This window comes from Falco cherrug, chromosome 2, assembly GCF_023634085.1.
Source record: "Falco cherrug isolate bFalChe1 chromosome 2, bFalChe1.pri, whole genome shotgun sequence".
In the NCBI taxonomy this organism is placed as follows: domain Eukaryota; kingdom Metazoa; phylum Chordata; class Aves; order Falconiformes; family Falconidae; genus Falco; species Falco cherrug.
The window spans coordinates 45,431,095-45,445,299 of NC_073698.1; the positions used below are offsets into that span (position 1 = coordinate 45,431,095).

General features: G+C 45.1%; 1 protein-coding gene across 9 annotated transcripts in view; it reads left to right on the forward strand.

The window, feature by feature from the left end:
* Positions 1-5,137: 5,137 nt before the first annotated feature.
* The window catches only part of LMO7 (LIM domain 7), a 131,064-nt gene continuing 121,996 nt past the window's right edge, over positions 5,138-14,205 (forward strand). For 3 of the 9 annotated variants that reach the window (XM_055702126.1, XM_055702129.1, XM_055702132.1), the window contains exon 1: positions 5,164-5,304. In XM_055702126.1, coding sequence (XP_055558101.1) covers positions 5,236-5,304 — 69 coding nt within the window. In that variant the 5' untranslated portion in view covers positions 5,164-5,235. Of the gene's footprint in view, positions 5,305-14,205 lie in introns of all 9 variants that reach the window. The other 6 variants (XM_055702130.1, XM_055702128.1, XM_055702131.1 and 3 more) reach the window with 4 other exon arrangements.

Below are 14,205 nucleotides of genomic sequence, written 5' to 3' on the forward strand. Positions count from 1 at the left end.
AGCTTAATTTTGTTTCTCAAGCTTAATAATGTTAATAAATTGTCAAAAACCTTTAGTTAAACTAGTGTTTGCTCTTTGTGTATATGGAAAAACATGGATTTTTGCTCCAGAAAAGCCACGCTGATAATGCTAGTTTGAACGGCAGGACTGCAGAGGGCACACACAGGTGGATGCAGCAATGTGAAGTATCTTACCTAACTGAAATAAAGGATAGAAAAGCAATGATTGTTGTAATGAAGTTTTGTGTAACAAGAACAGAAACAGACTATAGATTTTAGGATACACATGATAGTCATATACTTTTTTTTCCCTTTAGGAATATCTATTGTAAGTTTGTCATGTGGCATTACTGAATGCTGTGTGATACCCTTCCCCTGTGCCATCCCTCCCACCACACACACTGGATCTTAAGGTACTGTTGGTCAATTTCTACAGTCAAATTAGTAACAACTTGGGGGTTTGGGGTTGTTTTGGGTTTTTGTTTGGCTTTGGGATTTTTTTTGGCTGAACAATCACATGCTTTAGGATTCTTGTGGAAGTTTATTTTGGTTAACTTGCTGGTTTTGACTTCCAGAAGAATATTCCTTATTTGTTGCTTTGAAGTGAAATAATTCAGGTTTGCTTCCAATCAAGACCACTGCCAAAGGAAACTGAACCCCCAGTCCCGGAGGGTTGCTTTCATTTTCTACCAATTGTCATTGCAGGAAAAATGAATGGGGTTATGCCAGAAGCAATCTGGCAGAGTTTTCCTTCTTTATAGAAAAGAAAGAGGCCTGGGAGGAGTCTGTCTTATCACTTAAGAACATCTTTTGCACTCTAAAGAAAGTAGGAGTGTCTGTCTAAAACATGTCACCTTAAGAGCCCACTAACAACAAGAGTCTGTTTTCTCTAAGTGAGCTGGTTGGAAAAGCGAGGGGGAAGAACGACACTAATGAGCTTCTATTTTTGAGAGCTTTTTCACTCCAATAAAAAGCAGTATCGTTAAGACTTGCTTTATGTTGTCATGCTCATTAGTAAAGCCATGAAACCTGCTTTTAAATAAACATCAAAGGACTTAGTTACCAAAACAGCTGCATTGTCTTCCGGCTAATATCAGAAAAATCAAATAAAAGTTGTCACAATGTAATTAGGATATTGCATATTTTATGCTGAAGGTGACTCAGAGGATTACATTTCAAGTAAGCCATAGTTGATATCGATAAGGTGCTTCTAGGATAGGGAGGAGGGTGAGTAAAAAGACAAAGCGGAAGTGCAGTTCAAAGCTGTTCAGCTACCTACATCACTTGTCCGCTTTGGGGAAATTTTCACAGTGTGTATGCTCTTCAGTGTTCAGCGGATTTTGGTAGTTTTAGGTAATAAATGGAGGGGCACTGTTTTTGTGCAATTATTTATTGCAAAGTCACTTCAGGACCGGAGCTTTAATTGAGTATGAGGACTAATTAAGTGAATTCATGACAAACAAACCCAAGGTTAGAATAGTAAACTTGGGGTAGGATTTTTCATGTTCACACTGGAAAAATCTGGAATCTTAAGTAAAAAATTATGAATAAGAGGTCCTATTATTTTGGCAATATGGTAGCTTTGCTCAGTGGGGTTTTTTGAGGGGGGTTTGGTTGTTTGGTGTTTTTTTTAATGTAGACTTCAAATCAGTTGTCCTGCGTGCTAAGGTTTCCTTCTATTTTGTTTTACTTTCAGTGTTCATTTCCAGTTTATTAATATATAAAATGGTACTTTTTAGTGAACATTGCTTTTGGAAAGGTTCTCAGAAGTTTGAGATGACGAAGGAAGTGCAGTGCACCAGTTTTTACGCTGAACTGTGTCTGCTCACTGCGTGGTCCCTTGCTAGACTGAAATTTTGAAAGACTGCGCTGCAGAAATACTGTTTCGCCTAACACGTACGGTGTAGCGACCTTCCAGTGCTTCTTGTAAGACTATGCTTTGGCACAGTTATGGGTGGCCCTCTTGAGGAACGCAAGAAGTAAAGGGATCTACAGGGTGCTGGAATACCTTTGGCATTGGCATAACCTGTATAACTTGGATACAAGGAGTGAGGTATGAACACTTGGCTGACCTGCATAGTCCAGCAAGGTCCTGACCAGGGGCGGGTAAACCCTGCAGAACACATGATGCTTTTGGCGCTGCGATGCCCATGCAGACGTTGCCTTAATTGTACAATCTGTGCTTATTAGCTCAAGCTCCGTGGGAAAATAATGCTGAATTTCCTAACTTGTACAGCCCTGCCAGAGCCTTGCCACCTTTGTGTGGAGCATGGTTTGGCCACAGGCACGTAGTGCTGGTGGCTGCCAGGAAATCCGTCTTCAGCTTCTGCAGCCTGGGCCAGCCGTACACATCATCTTATGGAAATGGTGCATGTAGGAGTGAAGGGATGATGCATGCTCCGTGCTTATATTAATTTTAGCTGATTGGAGCAGGTGTGCTATTAAGCACTTGGGATTGTTGAAGCTCTTTTAAGTATATATTGGTGTAAGTTTTCCCATGTTAGTACAAGCATTTTATTGAGAAACTGTGAGAATCTAATAACTAGTACAATGCCCTTTCCTTTCAATCACGGCTGCATGACTCAGTTAAGGAAAGAAGGAGAAAAGTGTTTTCTGTCATTGAAATGTCAGTTTTAGAAAATAAACACACTTAACAGCCTACATTTAGAAAATAAATACAGTCTTTCCTTAAGGGAAGAAGCCTGCCTTGGTAGAAAATATTATTGTATCAAATATTTGTAGAACTCTCTATGAAAAGAATATGATGTAAACTGTTGCTTGACTTATCCCTAGGAGCACACACATTGAAAGGGTTTATTTTTGCCAAGCAGAACAACATTACGTTTCCCACTTTTGACACCAACAATTACCAGTCATATCTGGGATATGTAATTTTTTTCTGATCTAGGGGTCTAGTGACTTACCTTGTTAGCGCAAAGGAGTATTAAAATATTTTGGTTGTCAAGGCTTGCGTAGATAAATTATGTATGATGGTTGATTTTAAATTCACTTCAAGGAAGAAATTTCCATGTTGGAACTTTTTTTACTCAGTGAATAACGTCAGCTTGACAGCTGCTGTGGTCCATGCAGCTTACTAAAACGAGGACTTAGTCAAAATACTTGATTACTGAAATTATTTCATCTAAAACATTAAGCACTTTATTCATAAAGAAGAGTGATTTGATTTGCCGTCTAAGTGAAATAACCAGAAACAAGTGAGAACCTGGAAACTTTTTTTAAACACAACCTCTTAAAACCTGTTTCATAGAATTTTATTCTCAAATAAAATTATTTTTTATATTAATTCATAGTTTTTTTCTCTTCCTTAGGGACAAGCAGCATATTTTTATATGAAGTGAAAAGGCAGACTTCAAGTATCTGGGAAAAGCTGCATTAGTTCACCAGAAAAATGTTTAGTAATGACAGCTCACACAAACTGGTGCCAGCCAGCAGCAGCACATACACGCTTTATTTAGACGTCCCCCCCCGCCCCCTTTGTAGTCATGCATGATAAATAGTGAGATGAGAGGGTGGTTTTCTGACGCTCAGGCTTCCCACTCGAGAAAAATGCAGATTCTTCATTTGTATTTGGTCTTGTGGCTGATGTGGCTTGGAGCAGGAAAAAGGAGTAGGAAAAAATTGCAGAATTAAAGCTTTGCTTATCATTTCATTCACCACTGGCTTTATAGCATAGATGTCTCGGATCACACCACTGTGAGGAGCCAACTACATAATTTCTATGCATTTGTAACTTTAATAAATGTCAAACATTTCCCGTGGAACTTAACTTCAGCCAGAGTCACTGCGTTTTCCTTCCTGTGTGTAGCACCACGAACACTTCGTTTCCATGTCCTGCAGAAACTGATGGCTAGTAGCTTCTTGGGGTGTTGAATTAATCTCCTCAAATCTTCCCTAGACTAAGAAGATTGTTTGCAGAGCAGAAAGAAGGTGTGCTGCCAAGTAGAAGATGATAATTTGTGTGAGGTATAAATTTTAAGTTATCTTTTCTCAGTAGTTGCTAAGAAATGACCCCATGCTCTGCCACGGACCATGTAAGTGGAAGATGGGTGCAGCAACTCAGTTTTGCTTACAAAGAAAATATGGAAAGAAAAATACTGTTCAAGTAGGAAAAGATCATCTTAAATGCAATGTTAAAATGAAATAAGGTACTTTAAAAAAACCAACTATAAACACAACTGAAAACAACCTAATGCTGTACATGGATATTGAAAAAAAATCGTCTTTCCTGGTGCTTTATTACCATTTCTGCTTAGCACATGCCCCCTCCGGCCCTGGGAGGAAGGGGGTTGCCCTGCTCGGGCAGCACACCTGCCCCGCCGCGGGGCCCGGGCCAGCGGGGGGGATGCCGTGCCGGGGTGCAGCCCCCGCAGCTCCTCCCGCGCTGGTGGCGGCCGCCGCGCTGGGGCTGCGCGGGGAGCGGACCCGCCGCACGGAGCCCGTTGCCGGGGGCGGAGGCGCGAGTGGCCCGAAGCCCTGGGGGCTGGCGGGGCGCTGCGGGCGGGCCCGGCTGCGGCACAGGGCGTGCGGGCAGGGGGCTGGGGGCTGAGTGCGGCTCCGGCGCTGCCCCGGGCATCCCCGCTTCGCTCGCTCCGAGTGAGGAGCCCCGAAGCGTGGCGCTGTCATGTCTCCCGAAGCAGAGAAGGCTCCTCGCTCCGTCCCCACGCGGGACAGCGCTGCAGCGGGGCGCGGGGGCCGTGTCTCGCCCCCAGGCGCCCCGCTCCGCTCCCCGGCGCTGCGCGGCGAGGGGAGGCCGCCGGCCCGCGGGGTGGCCCCGGCCGGGCGGGGGCGGCAGGTGGCGGGGCCGGGGCGGAGGTGGCCGGCCCTGAAAGGTGCGATTGTCCCCAGCTATTCCTGGTATGCGGTGGGGCGGGGGCCGCCGGGGGCGGGCTCTGCGGGGCGAGGGGCGCCGCGGCCCGGCGGGACGGAGCCGCCGCCGCGGGGGGGTGCAGCCCCTGCCGGGCGCCCGGCTGCCCCCGGGGGGGCGCGGCGCTGCCGTCCGGCGGCCCCGTCGGATTCCTGCGGTCGCTGAGCGCCGGCGAGCTCACGGGAGGGGGAGCTCGGCGGGGAGGAGGCGGAGGGGGAGGAGACGGCGCGGGGAGCGTTAAAAGGCGGCAGCTGAATGACAGCGGCCGGTCCCCGGGCCCCCACCCCAGCACCGGCCGCTCGCCGCCACGGCCCCCCCCCACCCCGCCTTCGCTCGCTCGCTCTGCCGGCCATGGAGGGGAGAGAGGACGCGGAGTGCGACTGCCAGGCGGCGTTCGCCGAGGCTCGGCGATGGGTAGAGGTGAGGCGTCTCTCGGCCCTTCCGTGCGTCGCCCCCTTGTCGGCCCCGGTCCCCTCCCGGGGTCCCGCTGCCGGGCGCGAGCTGCGGGGACGCGGGTCCCAAACTTTTCTTTGTGGGCGGCTGCGGGCTGCTGCCGTGCCTGGACCGCGCCGCGAAAGCTCGCGGAGATCCGTCTGCGGTGTGGCCGGCGCCCCCCTCCCCAAACCCTCCGCTCACGGCCGGCGGAGCTGCCCCTCCTGTCATTAAGGCTTGTAATTCCTTGCCGCCTTGGCAGTTACTTCTCCAGCGCTTGCTCGGAGACGGTCGGAATTAAAGACGCTGCTTCTCCCTGCCTCGGGAGCGTCCAGGACGGCGAGTAACCTGAAGTTACAGCCCTTTCCTCCTGTTTGCAAAGGCGGGTGCCCGCCCGCACGTAGCGCTGGGTGCGGGTACCTGTTTCTGTAGCCTGGCGGAGTCCCGGGGGCGCGGTGAGTGCTAACGCGGGGGAGGGGCCGCACACAGGGGTACGGGGGGTATGGGGGGGGGGCAGGCTGCTGGCGTGGAGGCTGTTTGGAGAGATGTTAGGAAGGTTGAACAGCCTCGCTTAGAGTTAGCTCGTCGCGTGGTTTTTAAGGGTGGCTTTGCCGTGCTGGTTCGTGTGTGTTAACATACGAAGCCTTTGCACCCGTTCGCTTGAGATGAAACTTGCTGCTGTCAGAAATGCCATGCCGGTAACGTGCGGAGGAGTAACTATTCGAAGAAGGTTGGTTGGTAACTTTTTACCCCCTCGTCTTTGTAAGCTTGTCGAGACCCGAGTCCAGGCTTCTTTGTTTCCTCTGTAAAACGATGACATCTAGTGCTTAAAATCTATTGAGAACTTTGAACCAACAGCACTGTAGGCAGGGGTATCGCAAATGACTTCCACAAGCGTCGGTTTTGTAAGTGTCACCCGTGACCGTAGGTAATTGCAGCAGCCCTGGCTTCCCCGAGCGCCGATTTTGTAAGAGCCAGCTGTGAGTTTAGGTAATCAAAGCATTCCTCTCGCGCGTATACGTTTCTTGCATTGCTTTCTTTAAACTGGCAAAGCTTACCTGAAATAGTTTCATTAAGGTGATGTAACGTTGTCTCTGAAAATCCTATTAAGGGTTTGGGGATTTGTCTTAATTATTACTAATTTTCATTTGATACTGGTTGTACTGTTCCAGCGAAAGGCTGCCCCTGCCTGCTGGTAGCACAAGGGAGCACGAGCACTAGCGAAGCCATGGCAGCGTAAAGCCTGCACTGCTTGTGTAGTGGAAAACACACTTCAGCTTTACCCCTTCCCCATCTAATTGGTGTGGCTGTACTTTGTTTCTGATACGTGAAAGCTATTTTTATTTTAAAGTAACCTTTGAACTTACTCCTTGGAGAAATATCTTGCTGTAAATGGAGTAACGTAAAAACCTGAAGGTATCGATAAACAGGATGTTATGAATTCCGGAATGTTGAAGGAAAATATAAATACTTGTTTCACTATGAAATGTGGTTTCAGAGGGTCCCTTGTGTGTCTCTACTCTTTAAATCCAGATGGATTAAAAAGGCAAGACCCACCGTTTCCATTCTTGTAAAGGTATTTTCAGAGTAACGAGATACGTCCCGAGGTTTCCTAAGTCCTAGTGAAACGAAGTGGTGTGTGCTTGACTGAGGGTGAAACTTGGTGAGTCCTAATGATTAAGCAGTTAGTTTTAAAGATGAGGCAGATTTCCAAATATTTACAAACTTGAAGTTCTTGTGTTTTGGAAAGCTTTTGTGTGCCAGCTTCCCCCCTAACATTAGAGGAAGATTAAAGCATACAAACACTAGCTACTATGTATTTAAAAGAACAAGCAAAAATCTCTTTGTAAACCGTTACTATTTCCCTTTGCTAATGACATGTGTTAACGTATTTCTGTATTCAATACAGAGCTTTTTAGACTCCTGAGATTTAAAAAAAACCTCGGAAGACCTGAGCTTGAACCTTGAAGCTGAGGGATTTTTGTGATGGGGATTGAGCAGCTGTATTTGTCAGATCTCAAGGGGGAAAAAAACCCACCCCAAAACCATCAAAAATTTTCACCTCATCTGTTCTTGAAGCTTTTGGTGAGAGAAGATTCTGTCCTGGCCAGGTTCTTCTTCCTCCTGTTCCCAGCTGGAGTCTCCATACTGTATGGCAGCCACTGCCTGGTGGGAGCTCAAACATGTGATCCTAGTTCTTAGGCTGTACCAAAACAAAAAAACCCCAACAACATGAATAAGAGTAGTAGCAACCAAAAATTGCATCTGATAGCTAGTGTTAGTTTATGAAAGTCTTTGTCCTTTAATTCACGTTTACGTTGAGGTACCGTTTGTGGTCATGCACACAAGGCAGGTCTGTGGCCTTTTCCGTGCAAAGACCTCTTCAGGCACAGTCCCCAGCCTTGTGCTCCGTGTGCGGCAGTGAGCTGGGAGGGGGGACTGTGTCGCTTGTCTCCGTATCGGTTACTCTCGTTGGAGGCAGTCACCCTGGGAGAGCTAGCTGTTGAGGACATCTACCTCTTTTGGGGAAAGAGTTGTCATTTACTGTGCAAAAGTCAAGCTCTTCAGGTGCCCCTTCTCCAGATAGTGGTGTTGGGACTTGCACCTGGGACTTTTGGAGTCTTCTGAGCTCTGCCTGTAACAACTGGTGCTGGTCAAACTCAGCCGTTACTTAGCACCTCAGCTGGGCAGATGGTGTGTGCCGAGCCCAGAATAAAACACCGAGACACCACAACTTAGAAATAGTTTCTCTAAGGTAGAGCTTTGTTTGCCAAAGCTAGAAATAGCTGGGTTAAAGCTGTTTTACTGTGTTCTGTTCCATATTATAACTTAAGCAAGCCAAAAGCTGTTCCTTCAAACCGAAGCATTCTTCCCCCAGCTATTAAATATCCCAGACTGCCGAGTCTGTTTCCCCGCCTCAGGATGTGGGAGAGCAGCCTGCCTCTTCCTCTCCGCAGTCCGCCACGAAGTTCATCCTTGTGAACAAAGGCGAGACGTGGGCCCTCGCCCCCAAAACACCCTTCACCGTTTTAGGGGTGATGCCCCTCTAGGCGTTCAGGGGGAAAGAAGAGTATGTGAGGTTTTCTTGTAAAGCGCGTCAGCTTTTGATTCCCATTCTGTATCTTAAGTGGACCCTCATCTTCAGGTGAATGTCTATGGTTTGAAATTGTTTGCTAAAGCAACTTGAAACCTGACCCACGAAGTCTGTAAATCTTTAGTTAGAGTGCCCCGAGGCAAATAACACTTGAATTTTTTTTTTTTTTTTTCCCCCAGTGTAGCTGAAGGTACAGATCCCATCTGAGGGAAGGTGGGCAGTGAGCGTGTGCCTGAATGAATTGTTGGAGTGAAGGAGCAAAGCTGTAGGAAAGCACGTGGAGCAACCTTCACAAATCCACTGAAGTGAAAAAGAGGTGTTGGGCCAAGTAACTCTTAATATCACATGCTATTACAGGGCCTCTTGGAAGCTGAATTTCTTCTCTTAATAACTGATCTAGAGTTGTTAGTCGGATGTTCTGAGAGCTACAGATTTCATCTGACACCATCTTTGAGGGTCAGTCTCAGAGCCACAAGCAGGACTCTCTAGTCCTGGGACTGTCCCTCATGCAGGGACACCGCAGGGGAACAGAAGTCCTTCCTAGTTCTAACACTACCCAGTGTTGATGGAGAGAGGTGATTCACCGTTGGGATTTCTGTGGCAAGATAAGGTTTTTTTTCATTTTCAATAGACGGCGTTAGAGGAAAAGAGCCCGGTATGTCTGGATAGCAACTAGAAGTACCTCTGCTGCTCGTGTCCACCATGGCCATTAAATAGGTAGTGAAATAGCCTGATTTATTTGAATGCTGTGGTGTATGCTAACAACTTCATTCATTATTGCATTGAAGTCTGCTTTTCAGAGTCCAGAACTGCCTTCCTTCGTGGTTTAAAGCTATCTATTACATTTTGGATGTTGGAAAATTATTTGAGAGCTTGTGGTTTTGTCTTTTTCCAGGAAAAAAACAAATGTGTGTATACACACAGACACACACCCCTACCCCCTGCCTGCTCAGAAGATTAAAAAAGCAGATTTGTGGAGTAGCTTGGTAGGAAGAGTGAGCTAGAGGATAAAATTTGAGAGCCAAGACTACTTACTGAAACCTTCTGGTTTAGACCAATGGTGCAGCAGTCAAATCCGGTGAATGGTCTCTGACATGTGGTCACCAAATGTTTCTATTTGTTGAAACTGTTCGAAGTCTGCATTTCTACTGTACGCTTTTATGGCTTCTGCAAATGCAGCAAGAGGTCTAGCACTGATGTTTTCCCTGTATTTGCATAGAGATCTTACCTCTGTGATTATTTTGGTTTGTTTTTCCCCCAAGCATGAATCTAATGCATACAGTCTGGTATGGCACATGGGAGGAATAACTGTAGAGACAGAAGATTCGTCTTACTGTTTGAATCCTCTTCTCGTACGTACTTTCATTTCAATTCACATAATTGTTGTGGAAAGATTTTCCTCAGTTCTGGGTAAGGTATTCTCAGATAGTGTGTAGAGAGCCAGTCGATGCCCTGGATGGGTGTCAGAATGAAAAACGGGTGAATGAAAAGTCAGAATCTATATATTGTGTTGCCTAAACTGTGTCGAATACTGGGTAATTCTGTCAAGTCATAAAACCTGGGTGGGCTGGTTTCTGGAGAACTTCTTACAGCACAGCTGCCAAAGTCCTGGCTTGCATCTACATAAGGGATGTATTTAACCCTCCTTTAGGTGGATGCATCAATATTTCATTATTGTGTGTTGATACTTGGCAGTGAGCCCTTGCGTGGAATAAGTCTAAGTGTATCCAATTAATATAGAAATATGAATTGATACATAAATACACATGCTGTGAAGTAAATCTGGAAATGTAAATCCTGGAAATAATGTTCTCCACTGGCTGCAGACTACAAAAGCGCTGTAGCAAAATATCATCTAACAGGGCTAGCAATAATGTTTTAGAGGGAGAGGGTGACATTAATACTGTTTTATCTGGCTGCATACTATTCTGTTACCTTGTTGTCCCCTTCCTTTGGGACCTCAAGAAAGGTATCTGTGGTGTATGTGGTGATATGTTTGAGAGAAACATGGGACCAGTTTGCTTGAGAGTAAAATCTGTTTCCTGGTTTCTGCAAGGTGGGTTTATATATTTTTTTCAAGTTAAGTCTGTATTTGGATTTCTTAAGAGTCGAGGAAAGTCTGTCTCAAAGTCTGTCTTCACAGAGTCCTGTGCGATGGGCATGCATAGCTTTGAGCTGAGTTCACAGTGTAGTTTCCTGTGTGGATGGCTTCTCTTTGTAGTTTTGAAAGTTGTTTTAAAATTTTGCATGAAAACGGCATCTGCAGGCACTTTAAGAGGAGGAATTAACTTGTTGACTATAGAAGTGGGGAAGTCTTCCATACTGGGGAAATGCATTGCACCTTAAGGGGATCTACAGACAGTTCTGACTGGACTTTTGTTTTCTTCTGTTCTGTGTTTTGTGGTTACAAGCTACGGTTAGTTGTGGTGTTACTTTTGTTCTTTTCCTCCTGTCTTTTTATTTGTTTGTGTTTTGAACTGTATCCTGATCCTTTATTCAGTTTTCTGAGGTCATATGTTTTTTTCCACCTATAGTCTGGGGAGGAGGTGTGATGATGATTTCCATGTTTAGCATGCTCCCCTCCTTCATTGCTTATGGGCTGCCTTTTAGCACCTTTTCTTTGTCAAACACTTTTTTTTTTTTTGTCCAAATTTTTGTTTTTAAAGAGCACTTGGGTGTATTACATTAGACGGTGACCTTGCTGAGCTTTGGAAAACACTTGTGTTTTATTGTGTTGTAAGAACCAGATACATTCCAGCTGTTCCTTGTACCTACCACTCCTCCTCTCTAGAGTTCCTTTATCCACCTCTGGAGGAGTTGGTTTTTAAAACAAAACAAAACCCCCAACCTTTTCTGCTTAATGAGACTAATGTAACTCTTAACTATAATTTTTAAAAAGGTCTTTCCAGCTTCAGCAATTTAATGAAAAACAGCATGTGCTCTCAGACACAGTGTACTAGAAATGCTTCTGCTGGTCTAAGGTGTGTTTGACACACCTAACTTATTATCCAAATTACCTTAGGAGGAGTGTTTTGGTTTTGCTGTTTTTCACATATCTGAATGCTGTCAATCCAAGTAAAAATCTAACTTCAAAGGAATGTAGCGAATGAGATACTTCAAAATAGTTTTTTTGGTTCCTCATGCTGTGAGCTTCTGCAAGCAGTTGTAAATTTAGTGTTTATGAATAGTGCTAAATTTTTATTTTTCCAATGAAAAGATGTATGGATGTGACTCACAGCATGCTAGATTCCAGTTGGATATTTAGCTGTAAAACTTTCATTTGTGTTACACTGAGTAGAGAAACTGAATTTCAACAGTGTTTTGCATTTGTGGTACAAAACATCTGGGATTATCATAGAAGAGCATGAGGATTATAAGACTTGCCTTCCCCGCCCCCCCCCCGTTGTTTTTTTTTGCCAGTGATGGATGTGTTGGGACTTTTTTTTTTTTTTTTTTTTGTACCAGCTCATGTGAAAGCCCTAAATTTTGTTTCTGGACATGATTCAGCTTTCAGTCATTACTGTTAGAAAAGAAACCTGATATACTAACTTTGGGAAATAGTTTTTACTATGTTGGCCAAAAAAGTCAAAATCATCGTCATCTAACACAGCTTTAAAGGGATATCTAGGCTGGGATCAATTCAACTAAGCACAGACAGCAAAAACTGTTGGCTGGGCCAAGCTTGCCTCCTAGGGCATGTCCCACAGCGACACGGTTTTGTGTCAGCACTGGGACATTATAACAGCAAGGTGTTGTTGAAGCTCCTGTGCTTGGCATGTGCTTCTCATGCCTCCTTTTGTGATGGCAGTGGCATTCGTCTGATCCTCCCAGTGATCTGGTTTTCCATCCATCTGACAATGGGAAGTCAGCCCGTTTTGTGGAATTTGGTACCTGCTTGGCTCCTGGGAGGTGAGATGGCACCAGTGCTCATGCCAGGGAAGTGGTGGTGTTGGTGGAGTTGGTCTTTTGGTGGCAGCTTGCTGCTGGATTGCCGCCAAGCTAGTGGGATGAAGAGAGGCAGACACCTGAATTTAGACAAGCCATCTCTTTCCCTGGAGGCTTCTCAAGTCACCTGCTTCTGCTCGTTGCCTGGCTCTCTTCCTTACATGACTTGGGAGCTGTTCGCTGGGTGCCTGGGGTCGAGGTATAAGTTAGACACCTGAATTAGGGAGGCTGGCTTCTAGCCATTAATAACTTCTTCAGGATGAATTTCGTAAGGCTTATAAATACAGTTGGCCCTGTTTTAAATAGAAAGCATGCCAGGAGCTTCTGGGCCGAAGCATTTGAAAGTATTTTGTATGCTTATGCACTGCCTTCCGCTATGGCAGAAGCAGCCCTCGTGTCTCACTGGGGTTTCGTTTGTTGGGAGATGGTCCTTCAGAGGTTTTGGGCCATCTGGCTTTCAGGAGGGCAATCTAATCCCAGATCTAATCTTCACTGTTATTTGCAAATTCTTTCCTGGAAGTACTTTATTGGCCCTGCTATATGTGATGTATTTATTTATTATTTTTTCCTTCAGGAAGGAATTTGAAAAATTTAGCTTGTGGAGTCTGATCTGAGGCTTTCTATGTGGCCAAATGACCATGTCTGCTAGTAAATCACGATGTGATAAAGAATGGAAGCAAATGAAGCCAGATGTCAAAGTGACTGTGGAAAAGAGGAAGAAAAATTAAGATCCCGGTTTGGCGCTACGGGTGGGGTGGGGGGGGCTTGTAGCAACAGCTGTTGCACTGCCTTGAAATGCTTCTTTGGGTACTATTTCAGGTTAGGTGAAACTGGGGACAGAGCTAGGCATTACTGTGTTTCTTCTCTAGGAAAAACCGCTTTTCTTCTTTGTGTTGCCATTCTCCGCTTGCCTGAACGGTGCCACTGACAAAATGTACCTTTTTGATGCACCTGAAAATGTACTCCTGAGCAAAAATGGGCCAGACACTTGACTGCAGGTTCTTTTGCAAATAGAAGGAGTTGTAAAAAGTGACATCAACTATCTGAACCAACTACAAAGGTCTTACCTTCGTGTATATATATATATATATTTTAAATATCACGTTGGCATCCTCATTGCGAGTTCCCGGCATTCAATAAAAAAGTTGCATGGAGATGCTTGTGTTTGAACTGAATGAAAATGGGGTGAGGATGAAGGCATGAGCTCCAGGTATAGATGGGTATCTTTCACAGACATTTGCCTGGTGCTGTGGAGGGGGAAAAATCCCTGATATAATAAACATCGACTTGATGATTATTCAGGAGGGTATTGCTTCACAACTACGAGTCTTTCGTGTTGACGAATCTTCTTCAGAGACAAATGCCCATTAAAATGCACAGACTGGGTTGCTCACTAACGACCTGGCTTTCATGTGTCTGATAAAATCCAAAAGTCCCCTGTGACGTTGGGGTAGGTCTTGCAGACGCAGGCTGTAATCTCATTTGAGAGCATCGTTAAAGATTCCAGGAAGTTCTGCATGTCAGGTATCAGTGGATGGGGTTGGGAGCTGCAGCTGTGGAGAAATGACAGAGGCTTGGAAAGGGAAGAGCAGAAATGTACACCTAAGGTTATTTGTAAATAAGTCCTTTTTTCTTCTTACTGGAGTGAATTTCTTACCTTGTAAGTATTTAAATTATGAAATTTTGTAGAACGTACTGGCTTTTAAAATCTGTTTCTTTGGCATTTGTTTTGCATTTTTGTCATTTGAAAGATTGGGAGAATACAGTCTCAGATGGTTCTGAATTTCAGAGTGTCTTATTACATTTATTTTATCTTTTTTCATGCTGAAAAATGCATGTATGTGGGTACC